The sequence below is a fragment of the Electrona antarctica genome, assembly GCF_951216825.1.
Source record: "Electrona antarctica genome assembly, chromosome: 1".
NCBI classification, from domain to species: Eukaryota; Metazoa; Chordata; class Actinopteri; order Myctophiformes; family Myctophidae; genus Electrona; species Electrona antarctica.
In genome coordinates, this window is record NC_136806.1 from 53,642,459 (window position 1) to 53,660,857 (window position 18,399).

The window sequence follows — 18,399 nt, forward strand, 5'->3', positions numbered from 1 at the left end:
GACTGGGCGAGACTGTGTAGGGAAATTCAGTTTCAGCTTCACCCGGCTGATGGCTGCTCAGATGGTTGTGATGAGCGCTAGGGGGGAGCTCTGAGGAGCCCGTTTCTCAGATGGACTTTCTTTCTACCCATTCAGCTATGGATGCCCCAACAAAGTCCATGGACATGCACACATGCAAATGTCCACTTGGAATGATGCAAGTTGGAAATGCATGCCCCACCCAGTTATTACGTCTGTGTCCCTTTTATGCCCATATATGGAGCTCTTTGTCAGGCATGCCCAAATATGGAGTCTATGCAGATGTCAGAACATATTTGTGATGTCATAACAGGCCAGTGCAATATATGGAGCCCGGGGAAAGGGCACTGTCCTGAGCCCGGCCAGAGGCCTTTTGTGGCGGTTCTGGAATCTGGACAACCCCAGACAACCGGGCACTGCACTCCCTGTGGGGTTGTGGAACGTGTGTGTCAAATTCGATGACGGTGGGGCAAACGGTTCTTGAGTTATGTGGATTACAACCATACACACACAGACAGACAGACAGAGACGGATTTCGGTAGACAAGGAAATAAAGGACTTCACATTTTCTTTTAGTTGACTGCTCAAAATAAAATATCAGTACAGCGTTGGCATGGAGAGGATGAGTAAGTGGGGCCTTTGCTGTAAGTGCTAAACACAGTGGGCAGTTACCTACGACCGCACTTCCAATGTTTATGTCATGGAGTCACCAAAGTCATGTATAGGCTCCATCCTCCGGACAGCATGAATGCACTCTGCAAGTTTCACAGCAGTCTATTCAATACTGAGATATATTTTGTGCATTTTGGCTTCGATTAAAGGTTATTGATCATATAAATACACAATGACACATAAGGGGGGGAAACAAAACGTTTGAGTTCATTGTTGGAGACTGCTTTGCAGTGTTGTTTTTGGCAGCACATTTTTATTTTAGTTATAGTCATAGTCTTTTGAATAGTTCTCATTTAGTTTTAGTGACATTTGAGTCACCTGGAATGTTTTGGTGCTAGTCTAGTTTTAGTTGACTAAATATCATAAGATTTTAGTCGACTAAATCTACAGTTGATGTAGTCGACTAAAATGTGTTTTGGTGGGCCTTGATGCCGTCGTAATGGCTGATTTTACACTTGCTGAAAATAGCAGATCTACAAGCTCACGTGTCACAGCACGACGCGTTGTGAGCTTGTAGATCTGCTATTTTCAGCATGCAACCAAGTGTAAAACGACTTATACTGGATCTCTTGTCCACTAGTCCCTTCCTAACATTTTAGTCTAGTTTTTATTTGACGAAATTGTCAATATTTTAGTCATCATACTGTAGCTTAGTTTTCATTTAGTTTCCATTTAGTTTTCCTCAGTGAGAAAAGGTAGTCGGACATTTTTCGTCTTAGTTTTAGTCGACGAAAACAGTGCTGCTTTGGCAGTCCTGGGCCTGTGGTAAGAAAGTAGCATATGAAGCTGTAGGGGTAGAGCTATCAGAATATTGTCTGTGGAAATCCAACCTTGGTATTAATATGGTTGAGTGACATATTTGGTAAAATGTTAAAGCCCTATATTCTGATAGTGTTCATTTGCTATAAGTGTTTGTCCAGTAACACAGGTCAATCTCTCTAGCTCTTTAATATAAATATTAATATAAATGTTTCAGGTGGATTGAAAATGGTCAACTCATCAGGAGAGAGTACCCATTTATTAGCTTCAATTTTATACTGTTTCAGTTCCAATAAAGTCTGCTCATTTCATTGTGTCATCACTTCCAATTTCACTCGTTTATACTATATCCTGTACTAGTTCTCTCTATGGATAGGATATAATTGGTATCCCGACCTGAAAATGCATTTTCTTTTGATCTTTTATTTTAAAGTAATAGGCTAGGCCAACTTTGAGTTTTAAGAAAAAGTTAAATTTGTATTTGTTCCCACAAGAACTGATGTAAAAAAAAAAAGAAAAAAAAAAAGGGATGAGGTATGAGCTCACTATAATGTAACAAAATTAAAAAACAAGGTGACAAAATGTGTCATTTCTGAATGACTGGAGACCTGTGGGCAAACGGCTCAACAACATGAAATGTTCTCAATCAAGTCATCGTTTATTCGTTTGTTAGATTACGGTGCCCTCCAGTGGGTATAACAAGTACTACATTCAGAAATGGTTCTCTCAATCCAATTTGACTGTTTTGACAACATACAATCTTAAAGGTAGGGTAAGTGATATTCCTTCGTTAAAATAAGTGTTAAATAACTAGATATTCTGATAGTATTTTTTAATGTATTTATTAGATCCCCATTAGCTTAGTGTACTGCTACAGCAGCTACTCTTCCTGGAGTCTCAACCAGCCTCATCATCAACAACACAATTTACATCAATACACAACATTCATACAACAGACTCATCACAACATACAACACAGCACAAAGACACCATCTTTGTGCTGTGGCTCAGGGGTAGAGTGACCGGATGGCGACCGCAAGGTTCCCAGTTAGTGTCGAAGTTCGATGAATTTAGTAGGCCTACATAAGGACCCCAATGGAAACAAGACATATAGGGTTTCTTGGCTTTAAATCCTCTTAGTAGACCGCCAGTGTTCCGTGATTACGAATAAGGCTTCCGGTGGCCGTTGTAGAGGAGGTCTCCCCAAATGTGTGCGTGTGTCAAAACAGCTGACACAAAGAGCAGTTTTTTCCTTTCCATGCCAACGTCTCTGGAAAAGGCCCTTTTCTGACCTCTGGCCGCACTGGAGGCCAGCCACGCTTTTTTTTATGTAACACCTCTTCCGCTTAGCCAAGATCGGGGTGTTGTAGAGGTCTCCCCGAACATGTGCGTAATGTCAGAACAGCTGACACGAAAAGCCGTCTTTTGTCCAGCGGCCACTACTATAGTGTGTGGAAAAGGCACTTTAAAAAAAAACTCTGGCCGCACTGGACGGCCCAGTGGGACCACCACGCTATTTATTTTTTACATCTCTCCCGCTTAACCGAGTGTGGTGTGATAGCTGAGACCGGGCACTGCATTCCTTGTGGTGGTGTGGAACGCATGTGTCAAATTTGAAGTTGGTGGGGCGAACGGTTCTCGAGTTATGTGGACTACAGACGTACATACGTACACACAGAGACGTGGTGCATTTATAGATAGAAGATAATTAGAATACGGCGGCCCTAACAGGTTATTGTTCATGTGAGCACTCTTGTATAAGCCAAAGAATACAAAACAACTCGCCCCTTTACCAACTCGCCCCGGGCGTACAGCCGGCGGGACAGCCCGGCCTGGTATTCCTAAAGTAATCTAAGTAAATTATGCTTAAACGGTTAAACCTAACCTTATTCCTAACCTTAACCTCAGTAAAACTATGCCTAAACCTAAACGTATTTCTAACCTTATTCTCAGTAAAACTAAATAAAGAATACAAGAACCGCCGCAACGAGCTGTCGGCGTGAGGTCGGCGGAAAAAAGCTGGAGCGAGTTGGAATTGGGGCGACCGTACCTGTTACCATGAATACATAGTCATCCTATCTATTAAATAGCTCAAAGCTCTATTGCTGATTACTTAGGGCAGTGGTGTCCAATTAAAACAGGAGCATACCTCTATTATATATTATCCGACTATGCTTTGTCACGATGACTGAGCCAATAAGATCTATCCATATATGGGTTCTACCACATCGATCGGATATCAACACTAGGTCAACCGGGACCAAATATAGGGATAATCATACTAGACATATCATATGTCATGTAGCCCAACGTGCTAGTCGGATATGTCATGTAGCCCAACATCCTAGTCGGATATCCCCATATATGGGGACTAAATATCCAATATCAATTCATGACTAGAAGTGAGTCTTCGTTACACTATCTAAATAAACAGATAGGCTACATGAAAGTTTCACATTTTGAAATATTAAATAAAAACCTTTTCCATGACATTTACAATTTCTGAGCAGGATCTGTGCAAGGGTTTCCACCCGAAGTAACATTATTGCAGAAGCAGGATGTCAGGACTACATGTTTGTGTCGTGTACAAGTATGATTTGTGGACAAGAGTTTGGTAAAGACCAAGGGATCAACAGTACTGAATCTGGTTTGATTGTGATTTGAGCTCAAATTAAAGCTACAAAAGGCAACGTATGAAAAAAAGCGTTTTATTATTTTAATCGGTCAAACAAAAATGGCAAAAATACTCAAATGCAAGCGATTAATAATGCATTAAAAACAGAAGTTTAAGATTGAACAACATGTTGGAACATGAAACATGGAAAATGTCAAACGCTTTAGTTTAGCGAGGCAATTTGGACTTAGGCGCCTGAGTTTCAGTCTTAGGGACTCGCCGCCTCTTCCGTTGCTGGGAAGCCTGAAAGGAAAGGTGAAGATTACTGAAATGAAGCTAATAAATTCAGCTTTGAATGCAATCCTGAGGTTAATCAGGATAATATTAACAAATACCCACAACCTCTAAAGACAACTTTTGACGGTAACTTTGTCGCATACGAAAGTGGTTCTCAAACTTTAATGTCAAGGACCCCCATAAAACGTGTACAAGGTTTGGTTCAATTTGTACACTCAGTTAAGAGACTTAAGGCCTATTCAGACTATACAGTTTTAGCGATAAGGTGACCACCAAATACTTCACGCTGTGGTGGCAAGCGCTTCACCGCTCACCCAAACACATCCGCTTTTACCAACCACCGTTTTAGCTGGTCACCTCATCACCTAAAACTGTAGTACGAATATGCCCTTATGGTCAATTTGAAATCAGGAAGGGTCCCTGGCCTGGACCCCAAGAGGGTCCCAGGTTGAGATTAAAAAGTTCGACAACCACTGGACAGCTGAATCTTCAGTCATGTTTGGTGCTACCCACCCACTGATTCATCTGTCCAGTGGTTGTCGAAGACTTGGTCTGCAACGACAACCGTGGTTGTCGTTGCAGACCAAGTGATAGGTATTTTGTTTAATTATGTTTTATTGTTACGTGTTCACAACTTATACAATGTTAAAAATACCTCTTGTATGTCTCTTGTAATGTCTGTATGCACAGGACTGCCCTGTCATACCATGATGTCATACATATTTACGTGTAGTACTGAATTTGCTATCAGTTGTCATCCACTGCAGATTGTCACTTTATACCAAGGAAAAATGATAAATGACCTTTGAGAAGGAAAACAACAACCTAATGGCCTTAAAGATGACCCTGACAACAGAACCATACTCTCACCCTAGTGATAAAGAGACAAAAACAGGATAAGAAAGGAACGTGACTGAAGTCAAAAACAGACCTCAGACCAACTGTCGCCCGATGACAGCACGCTGACAGCACGATGACATGACATTTCAACCTATTGAAACTATGACATATTTGTTGGTATAAATGTTTGTGCATATGAGATGACATGTGTTCAGAGCATCTTGGGAGACCTCTCTCTCCTCTATCCTTTTACTGTGGCAGTGAGCGAGAGACACCATGAAGGCGTCCGGCACACTTAGGGAATACAAAGTCGTAGGGCGTCTCCTGCCCTCTGCCAAGAACCCCGCTCCTCCTTTGTACCGCATGAGGATCTTTGCCACAAACCATGTGGTGGCCAAGTCCCGCTTCTGGTACTTTGTCTCCCAGCTGAGGAAGATGAAGAAGGCCAACGGAGAGACGGTCTACTGTGGCCTGGTGCACGAGAAGACTCCCCTCAAGGTGAAGAACTTTGGCATCTGGCTGCGTTATGACTCTCGTAGCGGCACCCACAACATGTACAGAGAGTACAGGGACCTGACCACCTCTGGGGCCGTCACAATGTGCTATCGGGATATGGGAGCCCGCCATCGTGCCCGTGCTCACTCTATCCAGATCATGAAGGTCGCAGTCATTGCTGCCGGCAAGTGCCGCAGACCTGCCGTCAAGCAGTTCCACGACTCCAAGATCAAGTTCCCTTTGCCCCACAGGGTCCTTCGTCGCCAGCACAAGCCCCGCTTCACCACCAAGAGACCAAACACCTTCTACTAAAGGAATTTGTGTATTTTCAGTTCATATTGTGCGGCAAAATTAAACGTATTGTGGAAAAGGAAAAAAAAAACATTACCAGACAGGCTCCATCACTGACATGAGACACAATGTATCATATCTGTATCATATCTGATGAAGAAAGACATTTTTCATGTGTTGACTCATCTTAAACATTAGATAGATTTTTCTGTGCAAGTGTCTTTGTCTCCAGACAATAATGTCTTTCAGCAGAGGGCTCCGTGGTTGCTCCAAGAGAGCCATGAGCAAGTCTCTGCGGTCCCACACTACGATGGTCCAGAGGTTAACTGACCCCCTTAAATATAACTCTGAATGCATGGATATCAGAAAGGACCCCAAACAAAAAAAACGACCAAATTAAATCCATGCTATAGCGCGCCAGATGTGGGACTAGCACAGGTATGATTTGACCGTAAGATTCCCCAGATACCGACAGAACAACTAGGAAACGCATGAGAAAGTAAAAGCCTCAGGAGAGAGGAGAGAGGACGTAAGGAGAAATAAAGAGAACGGAGAAATGTAGGAAAAAGACTACGGGAGAGACACATGCAAACCAGTAGACTTGGTCCGTTTGACAGAGAGGGCCCGTTGCTCTCTGTCCACACACACACACACACACACACACACATGTTGAGGTACAATGATCGTGCTGCATCTACAGGGAGCTTGTGAATTAGTGTTTCTGCTTCATCACATATGATACTGTTGCATATATATACACACACGTATGTGTATATATATATATATATATATATATATATATATACACACACACACACACACACACACACACACACACACACACACACACATACAGTCTTTTTATGCTTTCCATGAGTTATCAGCCTACATTATAAGCCATTTTGCCTGCCCACTAGTCAGTTTTAGAATATTGTCTAAAACCCAGCATACAGATGTATGTAGATGTTGATTTTTAACATGGTCTAATATGTGAACAGATGTGGGAGTTGATAGGTATTTTGTTTAATTATGTTTTATTGTTTCATATTTTTATGTTCACACCTTATAACAATGTTAAAAATACCTTGTATTGTCTCTTAATGTAATGTCTGTATGCCAGGACTGCCCTGTCATACCATGTCATATACATATTTACGTGTGTACTGAATTTGCTATCAGTTGTCATCCACTGCAGATTGTCACTTATACCAAGGAAAAATGACATTTGAGAAGGAAAACAACAACCTAATGGCCTTAAAGATGAGAACAACAGAACCATACTCTCACCCTAGTGATAAAGAGACAAAAACAGGATCAAGGAACGTGACTGAAGTCAAAAACAGGCCTCAGACCAACTGTCGTCCGATGACAGCACGCTGACAGCACTATGATATGACATTTCGACAACTGGGGACAGACAGACATATTTTTTGGTATAAATGTTTGTGCCTATGAGAAATGTGTAAGTGTTCAAAGCATCATGGAGACCTCTCTCTCTCCTCTATCCTTTACAACTGTACACGCTCTGGATCTGACTACTCACTAAAGATAACTTGGAAATACTTTACGTCCTTTGCCTGTGTGTCCAAATTCTTTCAGGTCTTTTTTTCATAGAGTTGAGTCTTTTATACATGGGTTAAAGGTTTTACATGGTTTATCTTTCCGGTGAAGTTATTAAGGTGGAGGATTCTGGTCTTGGCTATTCATTTTCATAGCCACATACTTAAGAATACCAACACCAAGTTCTCGTCGTTCTCGTTGTAAGAGACGGAGGCCGCTTCAACCTCAAGCAAATCCTAGACACCACAGTTGATCATTAGAATGCTACCTAAAAGCCAAGGACTATTCAATTTCAGAAGTTCATATACACATTTAAAAAAAACAAAAACACAAATGAATAACCCATTAACTGACAATTGTTGGAAGTAATGGCCGATCTACAACCTCACAGAGACACTGGAAGATGATATTTTGAGATGGGGTCCTTGGCCAAAAACACGACCACTGACATAACATACATTTTTAAGAAAACCGTTCTGCCCGACAAAGTCAAAGTGCAGTAACTACTACCAGGGAGGTCAAATTAGCCTGTGTCCAAAAATGTCACTAGTGCATTTTGGCTTTGTAGGGCAGTCAGTTGGCCTCAGGTCTTACGGCCAAGCTACACCAGGCTTTTCTCACACAAAACGCGCGCGTTTACTCCCGCGCGTGCGTTTACCCCCGCGCGTGCGTTTAATTTAGGTCCAGTCCTATTTTAAAAAACGCACGCGTGGGCCACGCGTTTAGGGTAAACGCGCGAGAAAAGCCTGGTGTAGCTTGACCGCTAGTGGGTTGAAGAGTTTACCTGCTTTACTCTGGAGGTAGAACGAGAGCTGGAGGCTGAACACAGTGCATCAGTGGTGGCCTGCAGTTCAATGGTGGCCCCCTGTTGACGCAGGCTCTCCAGCAGCTCAGAGTGCCTGCTATGGACAGACTGGGACCGGCAAGACCTTCACCATGGAAGGCGAACAAAGGCCAGATCTGCAGGTCACTTGGGAGGACGTAAGTGTTTCACACAACAAGCAAAGTACTGCAAGGCATTGTTCAGGGCAGTTACAAGTGAACAGGGTGATTAAAAAAAACAAAACACAATTTATTTTTGGACTGAGGTTTGGTCTGCTTTCAGTTTTCCATTGATGTATACTAAATCAGTCACACAAATGCATGTGCACAGTGCAATCATGTTCATTTGGGTGCAGTTAAGTTAATATCTGTCAAATGGACAAAGAACACATGGCGAAATATCGTACCAGTGGGTTACCATGACCTTGTGTTTGCTTTCAGGACCCACTGGCTGGGATAATCCCCAGGACGCTGCATCAGATCTTTGACATGTATGCTGATAGGGAGTGAGAGTGGCTCAGGGAGTGAGAGTGGCTCAAAGTTCTCTGTCAAAGTGTCCCTCATCGAGATCTATAACGAGGAGCCGTTTGACCTGCTGAGTCCTGGAGATGATGTTGGCGAAAAGCTCGACCTCTTCGATGACCCATGCAAAAAGGTAACGGTCTCTGAAGTACTGTTTTACTTTGGCTTATAGAGTGCTAAAGCTGGGTAGTTTGTGAGAAATTCTAGAAGTGTTCTGATCAGGGGTTTTTTTCCGCGATCGACCAATCGTGCGTAAGGGGACAATCTGATATTTCCAAAATTATTAAGGGTCAACATATATGGGGAAATGATCGTGTAGTGTGTGAGTCGAGTTCAACCACAAGCGGATATTTTCTCTCTCTTCAGAACACAAGTGTGAGCCCCTAGCGGGCTCTCGCTTCTGGCGGCAAGCGGCCGCTCCGCGCGACCCGCTCCGGGGACAGGTGGGGAGTTTGACTGGGCCGGTACACCTGTCAAACGGTAACGCAGGTGTCCTAAGGCGGGCTCAGGGAGGACAGAAACCTCCCGTAGAGCAGTGTGTTCTGCTGTCCTGTCTGGACCTTCTAAAGGAACCAGTGACTCTAAACTGTGGACACAGTTACTGTAGCAGCTGTATTGGAGGTTACTGGGACCAGTATGAGGAGACTGGAGTCTACAGCTGTCCCCAGTGCAGAGAGAGCTTCAGTCCCAGGTGTTCTGAGGAAGAACACCTTTACAGTCATGTACATGCTGTCAGTAAACGATGGGTGATTGTTTTTGTAAGTGACTATTAGCTGTCTATTGTTTGTCCCAAGGCTATAATAGTTTTGGATTGGAGTTTAGAGCGGGTTTGCTAGTTTAGTTTTTATTTTGGTGAAAATGCTTAGTTGTTAGTTTATTTGTTTTTATTTCAGGTATAGGATTCAAAAAGATCAGAGTAAGTATATAAAAATATACCATTTAAAAATATAAACTCTGCAACAAAAGAAACGTCCTTTATTTCTCCACTTTGATAATACCAATTGGTATTATGTTGTATATAATTTGAATCGTTGATCGTTGTCACCTGTACAACGAGGTATAGATTGTAAGCAACACAGCTAAACGTGTGGGTAGTGCCCCCCAAAAATGTGCCAAAATTGCAAATGTATACCAACCCTTGCTTCGAGTTGCTTAGTGGATTGGATGACTGCACTCTCCCACAGTAATACGGAAAAAACATGTGGTTCTGTTGGTCACACATACTCTTACAGCACACCCAATCTGATCCCACAAGTGTTCAATTGAGTTGAGGCCATTCCATCCTCTGCACTCCTACATTTTGGAGGTACTCTGTGATCCTGGCTCTATGGGGCGAGCGTGGTCATCCTGGAGGATGGCGTTAGGTCCCAGATTCTGAAGATATGGGATCGCCACTGGCTCCGGAATCTCACTGCATTGAGATTGCCTTTAATTATGACAATTTCTGTCTTGCCCGTGAGAGAATGTAAATCGCTCTGGATTAAGAGCGTCTGCTAAATGCCTAAATTGTAAATTGTAAATTGTAGAGATACTGCTCCATACCAAACCAAGCTGTTGTGGCAAGGGTGAATACCAACCACTTGCCATTTTGGCAAATGTTTTGGGGGCGCTACCCACACATTTAGCTGTGTTGCTCATTCCACGAATGCCCAATCCTTATACAATAGGCCTATATACACCCTTCAGACGTGCTCCCCATATTTTACGATCATCCTTTTCCACAAGGCACTTCCTTGTGTCTCTCTCGCTGTCATATTCAAAGTAATCCCATATTGGACCGTCTCTGATTTCCGCATGTCGGACCTTTGATGTGTCGGCTCTGCGTGTGCATCCCATATTTTGGGCTTGGCCACGAAAATGTTCATATTCGGTGCGTTTTCCTTTTCGGAAATAGCCGATCTACAAGCTCACAACGCGATGAGCTTGTAGCTATGGTCCATAATGCCTTTGCAAAGGCATGGACCAGATCTAGTGAGCTTAAAGATCGGCTATTCTTTGAAAGCGGTTGAAATGACAAATTACATTTCAAAGTGAAATCCTACTGGTTTAAGGGGCCAAATGTAGACTACTTTTCCCAGAATCTTTACTGGTTTAAGGGGCCAAATGTATACTACTTTGCCCAGGATTTTTACATGGGATCATCTAAATCTGTATCCATCTAATCTTAGGATGTTATAAGGATGCCGAAAATACAGATAAGTAGAAAATAAAATAAAATCAGGGGGATGCACATGGAGCATTTTCTGTAAATGGAGGCCTATAATTTTTAGGAGTAAGCTTAGCTTACCACTAATTACATTACAAATACCTTGCACACACTGTTATATTCACTTTGTCATTTTTGCTTGCTTTTGTTATCACATTGTTTGAAATAGTTCCAAATCTGTAGCCATTTTGTTATGCAAATTATAAGTATTCAGCACCCTTGAATTATGTTGATTTATGTCAGGTTCCCAACTCTTACCCCAAAATGCCTCTGACAATCACATTTTTTCAGTAATCAGATCAACTACATATTGTATAATATAATTATGTTGCAGATTACATTTCATACAACGCTAAAACCGTCTCAACCCTTTGGTGTGGTTAGGGCTTAAGACATCTAACCACTTAAACCCTCCATACTTGGTAAACTTGACCTCACATTGCTCACAACGCCTCGCGGACGCAGTGCGAGGTGTTTTGAGCTTGTAGAACTTATATTTTCTATGGTTCAAATGGTTAGAGTTACTACAGGGGAGGCTGCCAAAGCTTTTTTCTTCACACTGGAGGACCGCTAGAGTAAGGATCCCTGAACACCTGTTGAGGAAGACCCCTGCTCTATTGCAATGTAACTTGCTATCCGAATATAACTTGGCGATGGGCTCTATGCACAGAGAATAACTCTTCCTACTTCCAGGCTCCTTCCTTCACAGGTGTTGCTGATGATTCTAATTAAAACAGTTTAAGTGCCAGGGACGTTAAGACGAGCCCGATATCACTATGTACTGATTGCCAGGGACGTTAAGACCCCTTTATGGCCAATGACGTAATTGACGTAATGAAATCATTAAGGCTCTGTTCCATTTAGTGTACAGTGGTTCTCAAATGTTTTAATTTCAAGAACCCCCATAACCTAGAGTACGAGGCCATTTGGAACCCACTCAAGGTCACTTTGAGACCCACTAGTGCAGTCAGTGTTTCCAGTGAGCCACCCATGCACAATAGCAGTACCTGGACTCAGTTTGACCAGAAGGAACAGAACCTTCATTAGCATCATCTGAAACACCTGTGAAGGAAGGGGGCAGCCCAAGTTCTTTCCAAAATGGCGTGTGTGCATACAGCCCATTCATTTTTGTCTCAGAGGAGTGTCGTGTACCGTTCAGAAACCAGAGGAGTTCTGTGGACTGTTCAGAAACCCGCGTACCAGTGACCTTCAGCCATGGCCACATCTAAACCATCTGGATCTGACCCATCTGCTGACATCCAGCAGCAGCGCCAGTATGTTTACACATCAGTGATTTTCAACCCCCAGTTTGGTACGTGAGCGAGTCATTCATCTAAATCACAATTATTTGATATTATTTTTGCATAAATCAACATGATCGATTTACATGTTGAGAAATGGTCATACATTTTCAAACATGAAAAGGCCACAATGATAAAGTCAGTCATGTTGGACATACAATATAAGGATGTCCATCCGACAGGGATGATGTCATTGACATGTCTTAGGGCGGCGCGACATACCAAAGCCTACACGGGTTGTGCAGTCGACGCGCTGCGATTGGCCAGTCGCTGTGATTGACAGCCTAAACCCAACCCTAACCTCAGTAAAACTATACCTAAACCTAACCCCAACCTTAACCTCAAGAAAACTATACCTAACCTCAGTAAACTTAACTTGCCCAGGGGTGTGGTTATAATTATAAACACAACCTGTGTAGGAATTAGTATGTAGTGTCGCAGATCAGTGGTTCTCAAATCTTTCAGGCCGTGACCCCCTAAAAAGATCAGAAGTGGGGACCCCCCCCACCACCCCACCTACTTGGAATTGTATAGGAGTTGAGACATTACATTTAGTTTGACTCTGTTCCACTGATGATTTTTTTTAAATAGCAGATCACAAGATCTACAAGCTCACAATGTGATCTTGTAGATCTGCCAACATGTAATGTTTGATCATTTGTTATGTTGACAGTTTGTTATAGTACATTTGATTCAGTATTGGTCTTATTTTTTCTTTTACATCTTTATTTTGTATAGAGGTATTAAAAGGGTCTATAAAGTCCTTGAATGATCACTTTAGAAATGTACAGATACCCTGTATGCATTGCGAGAGCAGGAGTGGGCGATCATATGGAAAATATATAATCAATTATTTTTCAAGCAGTATCACAATCCACGATATTATCACGATTATTTTTCATGTTAACAGTACAACCACCTACAAGGTAACAAAAACTAAAAGACCAGACCGAAATACTTATTTTCCCGCGAACGAAACTGTCGTTCTACAGAAGTATCATTTATAATTAAGGCAGTGGTTCCCAAACCTAGCTGATGCACACATTTAGACGGAAAGGAAATGTATACACACACACACACACACACACACACACACACACACACACACACACACACACACACACACACACACACACACACACACACACACACACACACACACACACACACACACACACACACACACACACACACACACACACACACAGTTCCTAATATATGTTAACGACATGACATCAGCTTGTGCCTGCAACTTGTTCCTGTTCGCAGCACTGCTGGTCTCCGACATCAACAAGCTGCAGGTTGAAAAGGCCCTCAGTTCTGAGCTCGGTAGAATCTGCACCTGGCTCGCTGATAACAAACTATCTCTACACCTGGGAAAAACTGAATCCATTCTCTTTGGTTTAAATAGTAATCTCAATAATAGATAGTCAAAATTAATGACCTTTTTATTTTTTTGGTATTCAGACAGCCAGCAATGGGTAGAACGCTCCCAAAAATAATTTAGTCTCTGACACATATAGGGGCCGCAATCTGCATTCAAAGATGTTCCTAGAAGCTTTGTCTTTGGTCGAAAAAAACCCGGTCGCAGTGACTAACCAATCAGGAAGCAGACAGGCAAATCGACCAATGACAAAGCTTCTAGGAAAATATTTGAATGCAGATTGCGGCCCCTAGATGTGTCACAGAGACTAATTTATTTTGGGGAGCGTTCTACCCATTGCTGGCTGTCTGAATACCAAAAAAATAAAACATTACAATTTTGACATATTATTGCTTATAGCAGCTTTAAGCATTAAACAAACTGCCCCGCCGATAGGATGGTTCTGTACACAGTGGACCTCATGTTTCTGTATTGTCTTGGTGTTATGTGCTCTGTGTTGTTTTTGATGTGGGTGTTGAACAGACTGAAGACGAATATCCTTCGGGACAAGATTATTATTAAAATATATAATATAAATAAATAATATAATATATATAAATAATATAATAATATATTATATATAATAAATATATAAATGGGTTGAACTATGTTGACGGTGCTGCGTGGTCTCTGTGCTGTGTAGGAGACCTTGGAGTATGTCAGCACAGAGCAAAGCACGTCATCAATAAGCCAGAGATTAACCAGAAGAGGACCAAGAAGACACTCATAGATGTACATGGAGAAACAAGTCATGTTAGGAATTTAGCCTTTAAAGTGAAAGACCATTTTGGGCTGTGTCGTTACCCTCCCATGATGTAACTCTAAATGTGGACAAGAAAAAAAAATGCTCCCGTGATTAGAAATTGATGATTCAAAATATGCTCCTCATTGACTTGTATGCCGAAACAGCTCTCAAAGTCACCAAATGAATAAAAATGTTAAGTTCCTGTTTTGATTTTTTACCATTTGAAGATCCGGATTCAGTCTGGGTTTTAATAAAAAAGGCAAAAACGGAAGTTATATATATATTTTTTTTTTAATGTTTTGGTGGGAGTTTTGGTTCTATAATATTGTCTAGATCAACTTGTTTGTTTTATGTACTAAAAGAGTGACTTTGAGAGCCGTTTCAGCATACAATGTAAGTCAACAAGGAGCATATTTTGAATAATCAATTTCTAATCACTGGAGCAATTTAGATTTATTGTCCACATTGGAGTTATATCATGGCTAGGTACACAACCCAAACTTCTACCAAAGTTCTTACCCTTTAAACTATAAAGTACACTGTAGTAGACTGTACAGATGTGACACATTAGCTTCACCATCAGTTCTTGAGAATGTCTGTTTTTGACAAACACCTTGGTCTGAAATAATGTAATGTTCCAACAAAGCTGAATGTCAGTCATCTTATATGTGGACTCCTTTCTCACCCCCACTCAAGGAATGCAGAGGAAATTGAGCACTTGAAGCGTGACCTGGCTGCCGCTCGAGACAAGAATGGGGTGTACTTGTCCGCTGAGAACTACAGGTAAGGTATACAAAATTGGATGCCTACATGAATTGGACCCTAGTCATGAGCTTTTGTTTATAAGCTCAACACATTTGTTAGTGGTTATGCCTATCCAAAAACATGAAAAATATTGAATGCAACCTTTGCACCATTCCTGAAATGGGGCTAAATTGATCTACAAACTATTAAACTAAAATAATCATAAAAGCTCACTTTGTCCATTTGGCAGATTTGACAGAACCTTAACTGCACCCAAATGAACATGATTGCACTGTGCACACATTTGTGTGACTGATTTAGTATACATCAATGGAAACCTGAAAGCATACAAAACCTCAGTCCAAAAAGAAAAATTGTGTGTGTGTTTTTTTTTTTTAAATCACCCTGTTCACTTCATTATGCAGCTTGTAACTGCCCCGAACAATGCCCTGCAGTACTTTGCTTGTTGTGTGAAAAACTTACATCCTCCCAAGTGACCTGCAGATCTGGGCTTCGTTCACCTTCCATGGTGAAGGTATTGCCGGTCCCAGTCTGTCCATAGCTGACAAATCACAACAAATATACATCAGCAAGGGATCACGTACTGTGCGATTTTGAACAGTTAGTTAAATACTAGTTAAATAACTAGTATTTTTACTAGTATAATTAGTAAGATCAGATAAAGTAAAATTTAGAATTTGGTTTAATCTGGATACGATGTTCAGATTCAGAAAAGGGTCAAAAGTGGACATGAAAAGCCAATTGGCCTGATTAAGCAGTACATTTTGTTTGCAATTGATGTTGAAATGTGGAATCAGTTGTTGTGCATGTTTTTTTTTTAAATGCCTGCTCACCATGTCAAAGGTGTAGGCTTTCCTGGCTGCTGTGTCCTGTCAGACCTGGAAGTCTTCACAGTCACCTCCCGGCCTCACAGTTTACTACATTGCGGGTGCCCTTGCTCTCCGCTGCACTGAAGGGACTGAAAACACAAGGATAAGTGACTCAAGTTAGTGGCACAACATACACATTTACTTTACTTGGCATTTGTACTTTACTTGAGCATTACCAATACATCTCAGATCCAAATATTGTACTTTTACGCCACCTCATTTGACAGCTGTAGTTACTATTCATTTTGCAGATTTGATTACAAAACTAACATTAGCCAGTTCAACCCTATATACATTTCTTGAAGGACTACAAAGTGTCAATTTCATATCCAGGAGGGACACCTACGCACATTATACCAAGTGCAGTTGAAGGGGAAGTTGGGAACAAATCAATGTATTGGATTACAGATCTGTTCCAAGGGTGTAAATGTAACACTGGCAGAAAGACATAACTAGAACTGCACTCTGTCGAGTGCCTACTTGCTTGTTGCACACTAGTAGGCCATAAATGGCGTAGTGGAGCCAATGCCACCGGTGCTCCTGTCAGAGGTTGACAATGGCTTGGAAAAGGCAAGTATAATATCCCCTGGTGTCCACAAGGCTAACTTAAATTATGGAATTGAAATGTTTCTCTTCCGTTGCAAGGAGCCAACATAATATGGAAATGTTACATTAGAGTAACACATTTGTTTGTTTTTACAGATACTACAATTAAAGCAGGTACTGAATGCTGCAATGCAGGAGGCAAACCTCTCACCAGTAGGTGGTCCAACAGTTATCAAGACTCTGGAGGATCGAGATAAGTTTGTACGAATTGGATGCAAGACTGACTAAGCCTCTACAAGAGTAAGGCCTGACTCACACCGTCGCAACAGATTGATGTATAGCTGATGCATGAGACTTATTGACTGATGCAAGCTCACAATGGGAGTCACATGGTTTGACAACAACATTTGTGTTGTATGTATGTTGTATGTCAAACCATGTGACTTCCATTGGAAATGCATTGCGAGCTTGCATCAGTAAACAAGTCTCATGCATCTAGCATCCAACAATGTTGTATGCTAGATGCGAAGGTGCGAGTCAGGCCTTAGTGTGTGTGTGCGCGTGACGTGTGTGTGCCTATGGTCGCTCTGAACATCCTTTTTTTGCAAGAATACCTTACTACTAAAGTAGTTGTATATAGTTGCTAAAAATGTAGTTGTGGCCCACCTAAAGATCCACGGTCGTACAACAACCACAGCTTACCGATAAGGGACGTGAGTTTCATCCTCTACCAAGGCGCTGATCACTCTGCCCAGCGTCAGCAGAGCCTTATTGATGTTGCTTGCTTCATCACGGACGTTTGTCCAACCTTTTGAGTTGTGGTCCACTCAGCAGGTCTCACTGCGCCAACAAGGCATTTACAACATTTGTACTACTTTTAGAAGTGTTAGTTTACCAGGTTAAGCTTTCCAGTCTTCACCAAATCTTCCACTTCATACACTCTTTGCAGAGGGGTCATACCTGGAGGACCACAGAGGTTTTGGGGGATCCGTCAGTAAAGGGCCGTCACGTTTGTGAAATTTATTTTTGCCCCATTAATAAGTATTTGCTGATGTTTAGGATTGCTGACCACCAATAGATTATCAAGTTAAAGAGATGTGACATCAACAGGATTTTAGTGCAAATCTTACTGGTTTATTTTCCCATTTCCAGACAACCATGGTTCTGAAACAGTCAAATAACAGAAAGAGCTATAGAACAAATCAGAATACTGTTCAAAGTGTAGATTCAGATATTATAAGGTAGATCAGGTCTGTAACTCAAAATAAAGTAAGTAAAGCAAATACAGGAACAAAGCTTACATTGTTCATTCACGCATGGCTTCTGGTCTGGAGATTAAGTGGAATGACTGGTGTGTGTGAGGGATAGGAGTGTTTGTATGTGGGCACACCCTGATTGTCAGTGGATAATCAGTCCAGAGTGGTGATGGCAGAAACCAGCTGTTGATCATTGATGATGCAGAAAAGGGGAGCTGTGGGAAGGGGAACTGTCCAGCAGAGGCTGCCATTTAGATTGCATGGGAAAGTTCACAACACCCATTAAAACAGGGAAAGCATCAGTGTCATTTTAGACTAGTCTGCGCCATTAAAGCATAAATGCATTTTAGATTTTGCGTGTGGAAAAACAAAAAAAACATACATATCTTTCTCTCTCT

The 18,399-nt window shown here is 41.7% G+C and overlaps 1 protein-coding gene and 1 long non-coding RNA gene across 5 annotated transcripts; one reads left to right on the top strand and one right to left on the bottom strand.

Annotated features, from left to right (window-relative positions):
- Positions 1 to 4,141: 4,141 nt before the first annotated feature.
- LOC306929436 lies at positions 4,142 to 18,107 on the bottom strand. Of its 4 annotated transcripts, none has more exons than XR_013790785.1 (6): positions 18,047 to 18,107; positions 17,876 to 17,909; positions 17,641 to 17,705; positions 16,164 to 16,288; positions 8,331 to 15,871; positions 4,142 to 4,366 (listed from the first exon to the last, which is right to left on the bottom strand). It is a non-coding gene; the product is annotated as an uncharacterized lncRNA (long non-coding RNA). The 4 variants fall into 4 exon arrangements; XR_013790786.1 differs by having other exon boundaries at positions 17,448 to 17,705; XR_013790787.1 differs by lacking the exons at positions 17,641 to 17,705; positions 17,876 to 17,909 and adding an exon at positions 17,448 to 17,585 and having other exon boundaries at positions 18,047 to 18,095.
- On the top strand, positions 5,459 to 6,077 carry LOC306923589 (large ribosomal subunit protein eL20-like). The gene has a single exon (XM_079501775.1). It carries the CDS (start codon positions 5,477 to 5,479, stop codon positions 6,005 to 6,007), a length of 531 nt encoding a protein of 176 aa, XP_079357901.1. The 5' UTR covers positions 5,459 to 5,476; the 3' UTR covers positions 6,008 to 6,077.
- Positions 18,108 to 18,399: the final 292 nt, after the last annotated feature.

Bases quoted from the DNA above. Each gene is read 5' to 3' on its own strand.
- LOC306923589 (XM_079501775.1), top strand. From the start codon at position 5,477: ATGAAGGCGTCCGGCACACTTAGGGAATACAAAGTCGTAGGGCGTCTC.